Genomic DNA, 17472 nt, shown 5'->3' with positions numbered 1-17472 from the left:
CAATTAGATATTCATAAAACTTGAATTTTGTTGTAGAGAAGCCGGTGTGTTAGCATATCACTTATAGTGAAATTTATTATAATTTTAAAAAAATAGAACGTGATCAATAATTTCTTAGCATAGTTGATGAATAAAGTTTTCACATTAGTGATGTGCTGGGTGCGTAAAAAATAAGATTTCTAAATAGATTTTCTCTAGAACGCTATATCCATGTGTTTTGCCGAATAGAAACATATATATATATATATATATATATATATTTATGTGGAAAATGATAATATGACTGCTAATTATGCCTACCAAATTAAGTGCCCACTTATATATTTTTAATTTTATTTTTTTTAATGATTAAGGAAGTGACTATTAATGAATTTACATATTTTTTAATTTTTTTTCTTAATAGTTAAGAATGTTTAAAAAATGATTAAAGAAAATAAAAACTCATATGTACTAATGTGCATATTTGGTGGGCACATTTAGTAGTTACCATAGCATTGTCCTATATGTATATATATATTATGAGTAATGCTAGATATAGTTTTAGGGTCTGCAGGTCCCACGTATTTCATTTGAAAAAAAGTATATATGGTTCACTATTAAAAAATAATTTTTCATATGCATTAATTTTAGGACTGTATTTAACATTACTCATGTGAAAATAGTTTCACATCATACATAAATATGTTAATTATTATTATTATGGCAAACTTTTAAACCAAAGTTACCAAACTTTTAAATCTTCCATGATCATCTTTTGTGATTCTTTCTCTGATGTTTGATGCTAATAAATAATCTCAAAATTAGGATTCTGGACACCCTTTTTTTCTTTGAAAAATTCTATTTAAATAAATATGCATATTTAAATAGAAGATTAAAATCATAAATCTATGTGGCGTGGGAAAGTGGAGTTGCATTTGAATAATGCTATATATAATTATAGAGTATGCAAACGTCATGTAATTACTTTAAAAAATAGTGAAATATATTATTAAAAAATTAATTTTTTCATATAAATCTTATATTTATTTATTTTTTTAAATGATTGCACAACGCTTAAACAATCACAACTGAAAATATAATTTCTCTTAAAAATTACATTATCTGCTAATATTCTATATATAAATAATAAAAAATTTCATTAAAAATCATATATATTTTATTATATAAGTGGCTATCGAACTGCTACAATGATTTTTCTTGTTTTTCGTTAACTTTTTTTTGTTTTCTCCCGTTAAGTCCGTTAATTATTTTCAGCAACTCTGTGTTTGTTGCGTGTCATCTAAAATTACAAATTCAGGTAGAACTGGCAATGAAGAACATCAAAATAAATAGAACAAACGAGCACATTAAAATTCTTTAAAACCCATACAAGCCCCAATATGATTGGAGCAATTCATGGAGTTTGGGGAAAACCAAATGATGGAGCTGAAGTAAATCTAGAACAAGCAACCCATGATGGGAAGCTTTCTTCCTTATCAAAGAAAAAAAATGACGGGAAGCTTTCTTGAAAACCCGATTATAGGTCCAACAAGCAGGTCGCTAGTGCAGGATTAAGAGACGAAAAATCTTTCAAATTTTCATTGCAAATTGAAAACTTTGAGAAGTTGAAATTTAACAAGAGAAAAATAAATAAAACAAAATGGAATGAAAAATATCCTAGACCCATAAGTCAAATCAAATTCAAAGAAATAATATCAGTCTTCAATAACCCACCCACGGACATGCAACGAAGGAACAAAAGGCAAGAAAAGAAACCCATTGATCATAAATCTAGATAACCAGCTTTGAAATTTCTATAAGACATTTGGAAGCCCATAAACCCATGGATTTATGATCCACATAAAAGATTGTCCAGATTATAATTACTTAAGAAATATCCAATTAGACGAGTATTATTATCAGAAAGACACTCATGGTACTTGATTTTCCAGAAGAGGGAGATGAGAGAATAAGAGAAAATGTATAGAGAAGAGTGAGAGAAGAGCGTGGAAGAGTTATCGTTTGGCCTAGCCTGAAAGAAGTCGGGAGAATACAACCAGTTCACGTGAGAGAAAAGGGTTGAACGAGGGAGAGATGAGAGAGACGATGCTGAAAAGAGGCGGCGATGTAGGGGCTCAGGCATGAAGGAAGAAAAAGAAGGAAGAAAAAGGAAAAGAAAATAAAAGAGAAAAAATAGAAGAGGGAAAGGGAACTAAGGGCTTTGCCAAAACGATGCTGTTCTCGGCCTTAGGAGTTGGACTTCCCACACTCACACGAGTTGGCCCCTCACACGCACCCTCAGCCCAACAGAATAAAATACACATAAATCTATCAATAAAAGGACTACTTCGAAAAAAGAACCCATAAGAATAATTAGTAAAATAATTACTGAAAATACAAAGAAAGCAGGGACATCACATTTAATTATTTTTTCATCTATTTTAATAATTTACAGACCAATAATAGATCTTATAGTTAAGGTTTGGTTCAATGATATAAAAAATATACATCCTTAAAATAAATTTAGACATTTAAATTAGGATTAAACGGACTAGCTATCAACAAAAGATCATTTCTTGAGTTACAATATATCACAACGCCTTTGCCCCCACTACTATTAATCTTATAAATGTTTAGAAATTATATAAATTAATGTAATTTTGTATAATATATTAGATATTTATCATAAAAATAATTTTATAATTCAGAAACCATATCAAACTCATTAATTTGTAAATTTAATTTTTAAAATCTCTTTATAATTAAAAAATTATCTTTCAATCAAAAGTTCACAATTTTTCTAAATTATTTACAACCCGAACAAAAGGCGGCGGAGAATTAATTTTTTCTTTTTCTCGTTTTGATTAAATGTACATAAAAAACATATTCCACAATGGTTTATAGATTATAAATGGGATCCTATGTCAAATACCATGATTTTATGTTTTTTTAAGAAATTATTCTCGGTTTTCTATATCTTAACATGGGATGCATCTTTCCAATTTTTTTCTCATTTGTTTTCTCAAGTAATGATATTTATAATTTCTTTTTTTATCATTTCATGATATGATATTAATTATATTTTATTTATGGATTTATAATTTTATTTCACATCATAAAATAATAAGAAAATAAATGATGGATAGATTTTTTATTATTTTCTCAAACTTTTCTTCCTTGAGCACGTAATTAACAATATTAATAATTAAAAAATTTAATAATTATTAATTAAAATTAATATAGATAAAAAAATAGAAAAAACAAAATCTTGTGTAATATCTTTGAAAAAAAAATTGAGACTAATATGAAAAATTAACTTTATTTTACAGTAAATCTCATTTTTTTTTTTTAAATATACATGACTTACGTATCTTAAAATTATATTTAACACTCTAAAAATATGTAAAAATACTTTATGCACAGAATAAGTGCACCAAGTCTACGTGAACAAAGGCACAAAATTGCTATTGCCCATGTTATTTTCGTGCATTTATTTCGTGTGTGTAGCAGAAATTAAAAAAATATCATAAATAACGCCCAATATATATGGAGACCATCCTTAGCTAGAGTTTGTTTAAAGAATAATTAAATTAAATAAGAAATACGTAACTTATTCTAATTAAAAATACTTAATTTTTTTTATCTAGAGTTTGTTTATACATTATAAGTTCAGATTAGTCCAATATCAATAGTGTATTGGTAAACCTCTAATGATGGTGCTAGGGATCTCGTTGAGAATTCTGCTAGTACATTTTTTTCACATTATTTTTTAATATTCTTAAATATTATTTTAAAAAAATTTACAATATTATTAAATAAAAAAATAGAGTAGAGCTCCAAGCGAGATTCCAAGCATTTTCCAACTTCTAAATGGTAGATTTATTTTTTATTTATAAATAAATAAATAAATCAAGCCTTTATTGTACAATAATAATAAAGAAAATAAAAAAAACACCAAAAATTGCTTAGGAAAAAAAAAAACACAATTTAAGCCGCCTGTGGAAAGAGAGAGAACGCAAATGAGCTAAAGCCAAGCTCGATCAGCGGCACGTAAGTCCACTGCTACATCAATGGCCGGAAAGTGGCTGGAGACGTTGCAGCAAACGAGCAGCGGGCGGCCGGTCTTCCTAGAGAACGAAATTGAGTGCTCCCTAGTCTCCGCCGTCGACCTCGAATGTGACGAGCTCTCCGACTTCCCTTCTCTCAAGTCCGGCCTACTAATCCTCACCACCCACCGCCTCCTCTGGTTGCCTCCAGATTCCTCCACCTCCTCCACATCATCCGCCGTTTCCCTCCCTCTATCCTCGGTCTCTCAAATCTTCTCCTCCAAGAAGTCTCTCAAGTCCATGTTCCACTCCCCCCGGGTCCGCTTCCAGGCCTCCCTCAACCCGGGTCCGAGATCGGTGGCGATCACCATCGTCATGAGGGGAAAGGGCGACTGCGACGCGTTTCTGGGGAAGTTCTGGGAGAACTGGCGGGCGAGGGCGTGGGAGAAGGAGAGCGAGAGTACCCGGTCGGGTAGGGGAGGGGATTCTCAGTCTGGGTCTGGATCGGCTAATGTTTCTGGCGGGTTATATACGAGGGAAGGGGCGGTGAGGATGGTGGGGGTGTCGGGGATACTGAGGAAGGAGCAGGAGATGTGGGAGAGTACGGACAAGAGCCTGCAGGAGGCGTTCCTGGATTTGAATGCTCTCATGGTAATGTGTCTCTGTGTCATTGTTCGTTTATATTTGTGATTAACGATTTATGTGCTTGTCATGCTCTGTGATATGAGTCTCTTTGGTTGCTCAGAAAATCCGCAGAAATGCACGAAAACTTTTGGATGTGGTTATGTGGGAAAATTCTTGTGGAGTTATTATTATTATTATTATTATCATTCGGTAAATATTTATTGGAGACCAAATAATGCAAGTATGCCTTTCTTTCCCTAAATTTATGAGAAAATACAGGAAAAGAAAATAGTTGGAATTCTGAGTTTAAGAGCGATGGAGCAGTTAGTAGTTGTTGCCATGAGATAGTTTAATTTCTTTGCTTTGTCCATTATAAGTATTAGAACCATATTGGATTTACAGAGTAAGGCTAAAGAGATGGTGATGCTAGCAGAAAAAATGAGGCAAAAACTTCTGACCGGCTCAAATTCTCAAACTGGTACCACAAATGATGAAGAGATGGGTTCTAAAGAAGAGATGCAAGATTGGCTATTGAGTGTTGGTATAATATCCCCGGTTACGAAAGAGTCTGCTGGTGCGCTATATCATCAACAGCTGTCCCGTCAGGTTGTATTCTCTCTGCATTATGTGTTATTTGAAGATAGTCTTATTAGTATCCTTTTATCAGAAAGCTTTCTCATTGTATTAGGATGGTATCAAGAGTGTGACATAAACAAATAGAATCGAAGATTTAAATTAGAAATATGATTCCTTTTTCACTCCTATTGTCAACTTCAGCACTTGCCCGTCATTTTTTGTGAATTAAATTTAAATAATAAATATATATGTTGAAAGTTGTTATCTAGTTTTAACAGAATGGAAGGGAAAGGGAGAAATGTATGGACACTGCTCTTACTTTGACTTCTTTCATTGCAGTCTTTAGTTTTCAATTATTTTAATCAAGCCTCATGAACACGTGTCTCGGGATTTATCCCTTTGTACGTGGGTGGTGCTTTGTGCGCTTATTAATACTTTTTACCCTTATGAAAAAATGGGTTTCAGGAAAATGTAAGTCCATCCATCTGCTCTTAGCAATCTGTGTAGTATGTGACTTGTAGACAAATAAAATGATACCAGATGCTTAATAAATAATGCAATCTTCTCTATTATTATGCCATTGTAGAAGAAATAAAATTTAAGAATGATAAACAAAAGTGAAACAACACAGAAGATGGATCTATGCCTACTTCTCTCTCTGTCTTCCTATTCTACTTCTTTGTCATATACCATTGGTAAAGAGCATTACAGATACTGATTTTGGTCTATCATTGAGTTGCTAACTTCTTGTGTTGATATTGGTTACCTTCTGGTTATTTCTCTTGAAAAGAAAATTTTAACCTTTATCTTTTAACACTTAGTTGGCAGATTTTGTCCGAATTCCACTTGAGAGAGCTGGAGGAATGATGAATCTTATAGATGTCTATTGTCTCTTCAACCGTGCTCGAGGCACAGGTTTGCTTAATTGTACTTTTTGTATCTTGTTTTTCTTAGGAGCATGGTCCTTTTTAAAACTTTATTGATGTATTGTCCAGTTTTTAGAATGTGAAATATGTTTTTGTATTTCCCTTTTTCACAGAGTTGATCTCACCAGAGGATTTGTTGCGGGCATGTTCTCTCTGGGATAAGTTTGATGTGTATGTTAAACATTTATACAATTTATTTATGTTGCAAATTTTATAGATTGTTTTCCCTTGAGTTCCTTTTCATTTATTTTAAACTTATCCGTAAACATTTCAAGTAATTTTTCAGCAAGTAAACCAAAGCAGTCTGAGGGAAAGGGACACTCTTTTATGTAGCTCTTACTGTTCCTTTCCTAGATAGCTATATTTTAATTATTTACATAAAAAAAAATATATATCTTTCTTGCGCAGTCCGGTGATGCTTCGGAAATTTGATAGTGGAGTCATGGTCATCCAGAATAAGTCCCACAGTGATGAGGAGGTGAACTCCCCCCCCCCCCCCCCCCCCCCTCTCTCCCTCCCTCCCCACTTCTAATCATAAGTTGAATATGCCATTGCACTTCTGTGTTAGTCCAACACTTTTGTCTTTGATGTTTGATCATATCTATATGTAGAGGTAGCTGCCAATAAAATTCATGTAAAATTAAGTATATGGAAGTGGGTGAGGTTCTAACATTGATAACTTATTCAAATGAAAGACTTCAAATATTTCTCTTTGTAAATTTATTTTAAGAATTCAATCCCTGAGTAATTTACAAAGGTATATGGAAATGGATGTGGTTCTACATCATCTATTAAGCTTTATATTAAACATATGTTGAAGGGAACACCCCCCCCCCCCCCCCCCCCCCCCCCCCCCCCCCGGCGCCCCCCTCCCTCCCTCCCTCCCTCCCTCCCTCTTCTCCTCTCCAAACAAGGTATGTAGCAAATCAAGAAAATCAAATTTATTAATGATACTGCTGCTTTTGTATTTAATATACACACTTGGCAAAAAATTTCATCAAATTTATTTTCTTTTATTGTGTTCTGCATAATGTCAGACTCTATTTGAAATATCACGACAAAATAACCTACTTGTGCTATAACGTTTAGGTTTTTGCAAGAATCAAGGCCCTTGTGACAAAACCGGATGCCCTCCGAACTGGCATAAGTCCAAGTGATGCTGCAATGACATTAGGAATTGCTCCAGGCATGGCGAAGGAACATCTTCTAACTGCTGAGAGCAAAGGTAAGCTACTGCCAAAAATTTAGCAGGGATATTACTTCGTAGTTTTACTTTAACTGACCATTCTACATGGCAGGTTTGCTATGCAGAGACATTAGTCCTGATGGCTTTCGCTTTTATATTAACCTCTTCGCTGACATCAATACAGATGATGTTTACTTGTAAGTGAAATATTCATTTTTTGGGTTTGTTTCATGATCTTTCTCCTCATCTTTTGGATATTAATCGTCCCCTCTATTGCCACAACACTTTGAGTTGACTTTAATATCCCTACATGTTCTCACAGTCATTTATTTAATTGATTTTCTCTTTTACAGAATATTGTGTGCATGCCTTTGGTTACTGATAAAAAAAAAAAGATAAAGTGGCATAACATGGGATAAACTAGGATGGTTGTGGAATTGTGTTCAATCAGATGTTTCTAGAAACAGTGAGATAAACTCACTTTCTTAAAAAAAAAAAAAATTGAGAGAACCATAAAATTGAGCAATCAGCCTTCTAACCTGAGTGATAAAAACTATATTATTCTTGTCTAAACCTCAATTTCACTGTCTTGATCTGGCCCCTTTTATCGTTGTTTGTACCTTAAGTTGCTTTAGTGGGCTATTTCACTAAATTATGTAAGTTACCGTCTTCTGTTTATTGCTTATAAATATATAATTGATAACGCGGAAGCTCACTGATGCAAGGCCCTTCGGACCCACCCCTATGTATTAAATCCCGGATACATGCTGATAAGAAATGTAAATCCTGGAGAACCGTGTATTAGATAATCCAGGAGAACACCTAGTGTGAGATTGAACCGAGGATATTTGAGTCTACAGATCATCCCAAGTCCGGCCTTCAACTACTAGGCTGCACCTTGACGGATGTTCATAAATAATGAGTTTTTGTTTCAATTATAGTTAGGATGAAGATTTGTGATCAAATTTCTTTCCACTGTCATATCACTGAAGCTTTTTGATACTATTAATTTCTGCCATGTCTCTCTTCAATATCGTGTTCGATGTATTTGTGCAGGATCAAAGATCATAGTATGTATGCCACATGGGTTAGGGTAGCCTCTGCTTCTAGGTAAGGGATGTTTTCTCGAACAATCCATTTCTAATTTTGTATGCAATAATAATAATCAAAAGAAATTACAACCGGTTCAGTTTAATGAATTTGCGTGGAACTGACATAATTTTTTTCCGTTTGTTTTGGTGTTCCAATTAGTTAATTTCAAAGTTCTAGTTAGGAACGATTGGATGGAACAAGGTTGTCGAACCATGGGCCGGGCAGATAAGAAAAAGGAAATGATTTCATGCTGAAATTCCCTCTTCTACATGCTGCAAACATTATCGACTTTGCTGTGCTGCAGAAACTTGGGGAAGTGGGCGATGCAACTGTTTGTTTGTAATTGCTTATTGTGTGATATATAGTGAAAAACTCGGCAATTTGAAGCGATGATTACATGGAAGGAGGTGATTTCTTCAGAGAAGTATATTAATTTTTTTTATCCTATGTGGATAATGGATCAAATGAAGCAGCATCTTGGAGATTTGTAGAGGGACTTCCTGGTTAAGAGCAGCACTAAACTGTTTTAATGGCTCATTTTTCTCAATTGTCGCATTTGATAATACCGTGATGTCTCACTTCGGCTACAAAGAATAATGATAGAGATAAATGAGTATGATGAAAGCGTATCGAGTTTTAAGTCTTACATTAGTTTCTTGTGCGAGACTATGGTGTGTCAAATGTCAATGTGTGTATATTGGCTTTTGAAATTTTTTTTATGAAAACAAAAAGTCTATGTGTGGTCACTTTTACGTATTCATTGTGCACTCCATTAATATTTTTAGCTATGTTATTTTTTTTAATCAAAAATTCTGTTTAGTTATTTTTGTGCATTCTTTTGCGCACTTCATTGATGTGATTGGTTTCGTATTAAAAAAAATTGATGCAGCCAATCACTTGAGTGCATAGGGAGTATGCAAAAGTGACTGTATGTAATATTATTTTTTTTTAATATAAGATAATTGTTTTGATCAATTACATCAATGAAATGTATAAAGAATACGTCAAAGTGACTATAAGTTTACGAAAGGGTAAAGTCTAATTACTCAAAAGTGATGCTGCGTATAGTTGTAGAGTGTGTAAGTACTGTATAGTTATTTTGAAAAAGAGTGAGGTTTATTATTAAAAAATTATTTTCTTTTTGTATGGGTCTTATATTTATTTACTTTTTAAAAATAATTATATGATGTTTGCACTCTTACGACTGTAACTATTATTTCTCTTAACAAAAAAAATAAATAAAAAGTGTTGTTCTTAAATTAATATTGAGAAAATAATATAGATGGAATACCTTTTACAATCTTCAAAATATTTTATGAAATAATACTTTTCTTTTAATTGCTTTACAACTTGCAGTATACATAAAATAGAAAGACAAAATCTAATTATAAATATAACTGCGTATTAATATATATATTAATTTAATATAATTGATTAAAAAATAAATTTTATTAAAAATAATATTAATTTAAATTTTAAATAAAAAAAATTAATATATATCGATATATAAATTATTACGTGACTTTGTTTATATTTTAGTAAAACTCAAATAAAAATATCCCATCCTTATTACGCACGACTATTGCGCAACTGTGAACATCCTTTACATTAGGAAAAAAAATGAAACCTAAACCCTGATTCCATTGACAACCTAAAACCCTAAACATAGTCACTCTCGATACCGTGAACTTTTTACTTTGATCTCCATGCTCAAAGATGCTACCTCCCTACAATTCCTTCCCTCGCCTTCCTAACCAGAGCCAGCAAACTAATGCTCTCTCTACTCCACCTTCTCAACAGGTAAACTCTATTTCCTTCTTTTTCACTCTCTCTACTGATGCTCTCAGACAGTATCTATAAATTAATGCTTTCATCCAATCTCAAGCTGATTCTTCTTTTCTAATTCCTTTTTTCTTGTGTTTAATTTGTTCGTTCATCAGGTTATGCAATCAAACCCTTCCGTTGTAAATTCGGGTAATTTAGTGCAAAACACCATGCAATTTCAACGCCAGTTTGGCATGAACAACGCTCAAATTCAAGTTCCCCCGAGTAATTCTAATGCCCATTTGAACCCCAACATGCGGCCTTCCATTACTCAACCTGGTTTCATGAATGTACCTAACCATGTTCTTCCCTTGCAAAATAATCATCTGGGTATGCCCCATTTGGGTTCTCAACAGGGCCTATCCCATGTGGGGTTTGGTTCACAAAACAGCGTATGCAATATGAACCCCGTTGCAGGGTTTGCTGTTAACGGACAATTCTGCAATTTGATGCAGAATACAAATCAAGTCAATGCGTCGCAGCCTCCTTTTGTCCATAATTTTCCAAATTTACATCAACAACTCAATCAAAATATGGGTTTGCTGAATGGGCAGTACGGTTTTCCAAATATGTTGCAAAATGTGAACCAACTTGTGCCCTTGCAAATGCCAGCTTCTTCTCAAGTTGGTCCTTACGGTATCCCTTTATGTCCTCCACATATGTTGGGTGGCCTCAATCAACCAACGCAGGCCACAGTTCCTCAAAATCCTTCTATTTTTCCGAATATGCATTTTGGTCCTGTACATTGTAATCAGGTTGGGCAGCAAGATAACCAGAATCAGCAAAACTTTGCTCCACCTACAATGAATGGACCTGTTACTGCTCAGCAATTGAAAGGGAACTCGTCCGCACCACTTAATCGCTGTCCGGTTCAACCACCTCATACTAAAAACTTGCAAACTCCTGTTTTCACATGGTCACAGGTATCTTTATGTTGCACTCTATATAGGAATTAATGGATGATTTTTTGGCAAGGGTAATTTTGTGGTATTTTTTTGAAATATTTAATGCACTCGGTTTTATCAACTATAATAGGGCAATCCTACTGATAAGGGTGGGAGTAATATTCCGAGCTCCAACTGGAAACATTCACCCAACAAAAAATTCACAAGGAATTCAAAAAGTGGACTATCTCAAGTGGGGTATGTTTTTTTTTTTTTTTTTTTTTTTTTCTTGTGTAGATTACCTTTTTCCATCATTTTACTTCCAAAGTCCTGGATTGGTTGCTTACAGTTTGTGTTGATTTAATATATGCAGATCTCACAAGTGTCAGTCTCATCAAATGAAAAATGCAAAGAAAAGGTCTGGGTTTCCTTATGAACACAGGGGGAAAGGTTTGTGCTTTTATACCTTGCTGCTATACATTATGTTCAGATTTTTTCTACACCGCTTCAGAGGGATTCTTCTTTCCCATAGAAAAGCATTTTCAAACGAATACTCCACCTGGACATATGAATAAGGCTTTTGCATTGCAAAGCCCTGGTTTCCTACATCATATGGCCATTAGCCTATGCTCACCATATGGCATTTTGGTGGCTATGGTTGTCAAGTAAATCTCATCTTGAAATTTATATGACCGACTTTCAATTTTGTTAACCACAACTGGATGATTATAAACAAAACATTGGACCCTGCAATGTTGTCTGACATGTATTCTTTGATGAGTCTAAACCACCAAAAGCGCCAGTAGGGTTGCAAAAGAGCTTGTTGGATGAAGCTCAATTTCGAAAAAAAAGAAAAAGCTGATCTATTATTATGGTGCCGACTGCCTTGTTCTCTCTCTATGCTTTTGGAATATTTTATTCACATGCATTTGTTCAACCCTAGTTTGATCTTTTATATTGCCTTTGACAACCATCCTCTCTCTCTCTCTCTCTCTCCCCCCCCCCCCCCCCCCCCCCAAAAAAAAAAAAAAAAAAATAACAGGACTGAGCAATGAGAGGTCTGGACAATTTGGTATAGCTAATTCTACCAACCAAGTCAGGGAGCCAAAGAGGTAAATTGCTGCTTCATCTTGCTTTATAACGCATTACAAACCACCCATTCAAGTTGTAGACGTTATTGTATATGGAGATGCTGGACTTTAAGCCTGTGTAGATGGTTGTGGTTCTACTAAGAAATTGCTGCTTGATCATATGCTAGTTCTCACATTCCTTCATTTTATTTGTTTCTTTTTTTATTTTATTTTTGGGTTGGGGGGCAGGCATAAAAAATGAATTAGTTCCTACTTGTACAGTTTCTTAAATATCTAACTTGTCCCCCCGGTTTAGTCGGGACGCTGTACTCGGACACCTAGTGCCAATAAAAAAAATATCTAACTTGTCACCATATTTCTGTGCATGGGCATGTTTTCCATAATGTTTCAAACAAGAAGATTTCTTTCTTGGACCTACTCAAAACGAGAAGTCCAGCAGTGGCGTGAAGCACGAAAGAAGAATTACCCATCAAAATCCAACATAGAGAAGGTTTATTTATTTCAGGACCTCCCTGCCATGTTTTTCCATCTGATATCAATGTTCTGATGGTTTGTTTTATCATCTGCAGAAGCAGGCTGCGAAGCTATCAGACTCTGAAGGCATTGATAGAGATGCCAAACTACGAAAAGTGGTACAATAACTTACTTTTCATCTTTCTTTTGTTCTTTTTTCCTTCTGGTGTCTTTGCATGAAATTTGAGCAGTCTTTTAACTTAATCTTATGACACTTTGGCCAACTAAAACAGAGCTAGTTACTTGAAAGAAATAAAATATATTCAATGAGACACTAAGCAAACAAAGTGTCATCTCTCTCTCTTTTTTTTTTTTTTTTTTATAAATAAACAATTTTATTAATCAAAGAATAACAACACCTGAATTACAACTCTGATGCCCCACCTAGGTGGGCACATTAGAGGCAAGAAAATCTCGAAAGGCCATGCCATTAAAATCTACAGCTATGGCCCATCTACAAAGAGTTCTAAAAATTAAAAGTTTAAGCTCCTCCTACGATCTTTTCTGGTCTTCAAAAGTCCGCTCATTACGCTCCTGCCACAAACTCCACAAAATGCAAATAGGGATCATCTTCCACATAGCTATAATCGGTTGCTTGCCTCTTATGCTTGGCCAACTAGCCAGTGCTGCCTCAACAATTTTTGGCATCACTCAGACCATTGCCGAACGTGCGAACACCTCATTCCATAGAGCCCTTGCTACATCACAATGCAATAGAAGATGATCTACCAACTCTCCCCCTCCTTTGCACATGCAACACCAGTCTGCGATAATGATTCTTCTTTTTCTTAGATTGTTGGTGGTAAGAATCTTACCCAATGAGGCGGTCCAGACAAAGAACGAGGCTTTGGGAGGTGCCTTGTGACTCTAGATCTTTCTCCAAGGGAACTGAGAATTGGACTCTGGAGTGAGGGCCTTATAGAAAGAATGAATGGAGAAAATACATTTTCTTGCTGGAGTCCACCACATGACATCCTCTTGCTGGCTATTTAATCTTATGGAATATATGAAACTATAGAAATCTGCAATGCTACTTATCTCCCAGTCCTGTACTGCCCTACTGAAATTAATATTCCAAGTAATCCGTCCCCCCGACACCTCCATAACATCCGCCACTGATACTTCCTTCACACTCGCCAATTGGAAGAGAGAATGATACAAATCTTTTAATGCCCTGTTATCACACCACACGTCGCTCAAGAGTTTTATCCTGGATTCTGTACCCACCTGAAGCTTAACAAAGCGGTTAAACACCTCCTAGTCTCTTCTAATGTGTTTCCACAACCCTGCTCCATAGGCCCCTCTATCTTCTCTAGTGCACCAATCCCCCTATAAGCCACCATATTTCTTTTCAATAACTAATTTCCATAGAGAGTCTGGTTTCCTGGAAAATCTCCATAACCATTTGCCTAATAATGCCCGATTGAATACCCTTAGATTTCTAACCCCCAGACCTCCCACCGGAATAGAACGGCACACCTGCTTTCACTTAACAAAGTGAAACTTGAACTCATTCCCCAAACCCCCCCACAAAAAATTCTCGTTGGAGTTTCTCAATACCGGCTGCCACACTTACTGGTATTGGGAATAGAGATAAGAAATAGGTAGGTAGGTTAGATAGTGTACTCTTTATCAAGGTAATCATTCTACCTTTTGACAAGTACATTCTTTTCCACCCCGCCAATCGCCGCTCTATTTTCTCAATCACTGTATCTCATATCGAAGAAGCCCCCAAGGCACTCCTCAATGGAAGTCCCAAGTAAGTCATAGGGAAAGAAGTTGTCTTACAACCCAAAGTTCTTGCAAAGTGGCAAATATTAGGGACTAGCCTAATTGGCACCAATTCTGATTTTTCCAGATTTACCTTCAAACCAGAGACTGCCTCAAATCAAAAGAGTAAGGCCTTTAGAACTTGAACTTGGCTTTGGTCAGCTTCGCACATAATCAATGTATCATCTGCAAACAATAAGTGGGAAATATTAATAATACCCCTATCCGGGGTTTCGATTGGGAAACCTGCTATAAAACCGTTTTCAACCAATGCCGAAAACATCCTGCTTAGAGCCTTCATGACTATGACGAATAGCAAGGGAGATAACGGGCCCCTTTGTCTCAATCCACGTGAGCTCTGGAAGAAACCCACTGAGACTCCATTCAACAATATAGAGAACTTTGCCAAAGATATGCACCAATGGATCCAGGCCCTCCATCGCTTCCCCAAACCACACCTCCTAAATAAATGAAGGAGGAAGTCCCAGTTTACATGGTCATATGCCTTTTTCATGTCGAGTTTGCACATGATCCCTATTTTCCTAGCTTTCAATCGACTATCAAGGCATTCATTAGCAATTAACACCGCATTCAGAATCTGTCTTCCTTTAACGAAAGCATTTTGAGGTTGTGTAACAATCTTCCCCATCACCTCACTCAATCTGTCCGCAAGTACCTTGGAAATTATCTTATACACCCCATTCACTAGACTAATAGGCCGAAACTCCTTAATCTCTATCGCCCCCACCTTCTTGGGAATCAAAGCAAGGAACGTGGTGTTAAGACTTTTTTCAAACCTTCCAAGCCTGAAAAACTCCTGAAAGACCTTCATTAGGTCTTCCTTAATAACGTCCCAACAGTCTTAATCATTTGGTTGGAGTGCAAGGAAGGAAAGGGGAAATGGGTGAGGAAGAGAAAGGTGTTTACCTTTATGGTAGGATGGAAATGGAATGAGTGAATGGGAGAAGGGGTTTGGTGAGATGGAAAGAAAGGCTTGCGAGCAGAGAGTTTATTTTAAAATCTCTTTTGGCGTTTATGCTTATAGAAAAAGTTGTTAGTGTATTTGAGCCCACCAATTACTTTCTCTAATATTATTCTTTGTGCGGACAATAAACACATGAAGAAAAGGTAGTTTCGCTTCCACCCTCTTTGCGTGCTCCATTTCCTTCCCTCTGACCAAAGATTTAACATCTTAAAAAAATTCATAAAAAGAAGAAACTGGAGGATAATTAGTTACAGGTGTTGGAGCTTGATGTGCTTAAGAGTTATAGTGATCGTAGCTATGTTTCTTTAATACCTTATAATTATTCACTACCAATATGTCTATTATCAAAACATAAATGCTCAGGGAACTTGTTTTTATGTCTCACAAGATGATACCAAAGGGTTTCCTTTGGCAATCTCCAGTCTCACTCTGAAGTAGGTTTGTACCATGCTGTTTATGTTTGTTGGCTTTTTTGCTTTTTCTTTTTTTGTTCCCTATAAAACTGTAGAACCTATAGTGCCTCATTTTACGGATAAAGATATTCAAATATTAAGGGTCCTCGGCAGACTGAAGACCCCAGGTAATCTTTCCCCCTCTATTGATAAAGTCGATTTAATTAGAGAGCCCAGGAAATGACATGCATATTTCTTTTTCGTGAAACATGTAGAAACTATATTTCTCTCCCTGAAAGGGGGAAAAGGAAGGAGAGAGAAATGTCTAAAACATCCATACTTGGCATTTCATTTTCTCATTGGTCTATGTTAGTTTTTTTTCTGGTTACTAATAGTTTTCAGTTATACATACATATATATATTTCTATAATTTTCTTGTCAAATATATATATATATATATATATATTTCTATAAACTTGTTTGCTGTGTAGAATTAAATGTCTTATAATGTCAATTGCCAGCAACTCAAGGAGATTTTAGCAAAGCAAGCTGAATTGGGAGTTGAAGTCGCAGAGGTACCATCCCACTATCTGTCAGATACAGAGAAGCGAGGGCATGGAAGGGAAGAGAACAAAAGGCAGTTGAATAAGAAGGGGAGATTCCAAAACAAGTTTAATAAAAGGGGGAGATGCAACAAAAAAGATCGGCTTGCTAAGAGACAGAGGCTAGAGGAGAAGGATTCATCTGTTGTTCACAATGAAGACAAGGATTCATCTAACGTCCCTTCTTTGAACAAGAGAATGCCAACACTACTGCAGAAGCTTCTGAGTGCAGATATAGGTAGAGATAAACGCCGCATGCTGCAGGTTTTTAGGTTCATGGTGATGAACTCTTTCTTCAAAGATTGGCCGGATAAGCCTCTTAAATTTCCTTTGGTAATAGTTAATGAAAGTTGGTGTGAGGATGATGCAATTGAAGAGAAATCATCAGCCATGGGTAAAGATGCTGAAAACGATGATGGTGAGAGTGATGGTGAAGATGCTGAAGATGATGGTGGTGAGAGTGAAGATCGTCATGATGATGAAAATGAAGGCAACAACAATGCTGATGTAAAAATTGATGCACAAGTGAAAAAAGTGTCCTGCTTTGTTAGGAGAGAAGGGAGTATTGGTGTGGGAATTGAGAGTCCCGAGGAAGAAGAGGGTGAAATCATTGACTAGAATAAACTCTTGTCCCTCTTGAGCGTGGTACTGCTAGATGTAGAGTGCAGGTTGTCTTAAAACGTTAAGAATGTAATAGAACTGGGGATGAAAAAATATATCGAGCAAACCCGCAATCTGCCTCAAGAACTCTACCTCTTTCTGTTTATATATGGATGCACAGAGGGCACACCTTTCTTATGTGTTTGAAAAATATCGGCAGAATGACCTTTATCACGAAGTTCGCTGTCCCTGCACATTATATAGGATTGTAGGATGGAGGTAGTTCTTATCAATTAGAGTTCGCATATCAAAAGCTACTTCCCACATTAGAGATACAGAACTCAGAAGTGTGCATCATACATTTATCTAGCATTTAAAATCT

The 17472-nt window shown here is 35.6% G+C and overlaps 2 protein-coding genes across 2 annotated transcripts; both read left to right on the top strand.

Moving 5' to 3' along the window:
* The first annotated feature begins 3960 nt into the window (after positions 1 to 3960).
* On the top strand, positions 3961 to 9075 carry LOC122292626 (vacuolar protein sorting-associated protein 36). Its single transcript, XM_043101068.1, has 9 exons — positions 3961 to 4676; positions 5052 to 5255; positions 6047 to 6140; positions 6265 to 6322; positions 6560 to 6629; positions 7241 to 7376; positions 7450 to 7534; positions 8394 to 8447; positions 8589 to 9075. The coding sequence occupies exons 1-9, from the start codon at positions 4050 to 4052 to the stop codon at positions 8590 to 8592; spliced, it is 1332 nt and encodes a 443-aa protein (XP_042957002.1). The 5' UTR covers positions 3961 to 4049; the 3' UTR covers positions 8593 to 9075.
* A 937-nt stretch (positions 9076 to 10012) lies between these two features.
* LOC122291792 lies at positions 10013 to 17288 on the top strand. Its single transcript, XM_043099768.1, has 8 exons — positions 10013 to 10229; positions 10370 to 11176; positions 11289 to 11395; positions 11511 to 11587; positions 12180 to 12249; positions 12628 to 12718; positions 12798 to 12860; positions 16410 to 17288. Exons 1-8 carry the CDS (start codon positions 10146 to 10148, stop codon positions 17106 to 17108), a joined length of 1998 nt encoding a protein of 665 aa, XP_042955702.1. The 5' UTR covers positions 10013 to 10145; the 3' UTR covers positions 17109 to 17288.
* Positions 17289 to 17472: the final 184 nt, after the last annotated feature.

Source organism: Carya illinoinensis, chromosome 13 (genome assembly GCF_018687715.1).
Source record: "Carya illinoinensis cultivar Pawnee chromosome 13, C.illinoinensisPawnee_v1, whole genome shotgun sequence".
Lineage (NCBI taxonomy): Eukaryota > Viridiplantae > Streptophyta > Magnoliopsida > Fagales > Juglandaceae > Carya > Carya illinoinensis.
The sequence above is the reverse complement of the archived record's forward strand: the minus strand, read 5'-3'. Positions and strand labels throughout refer to the sequence as shown.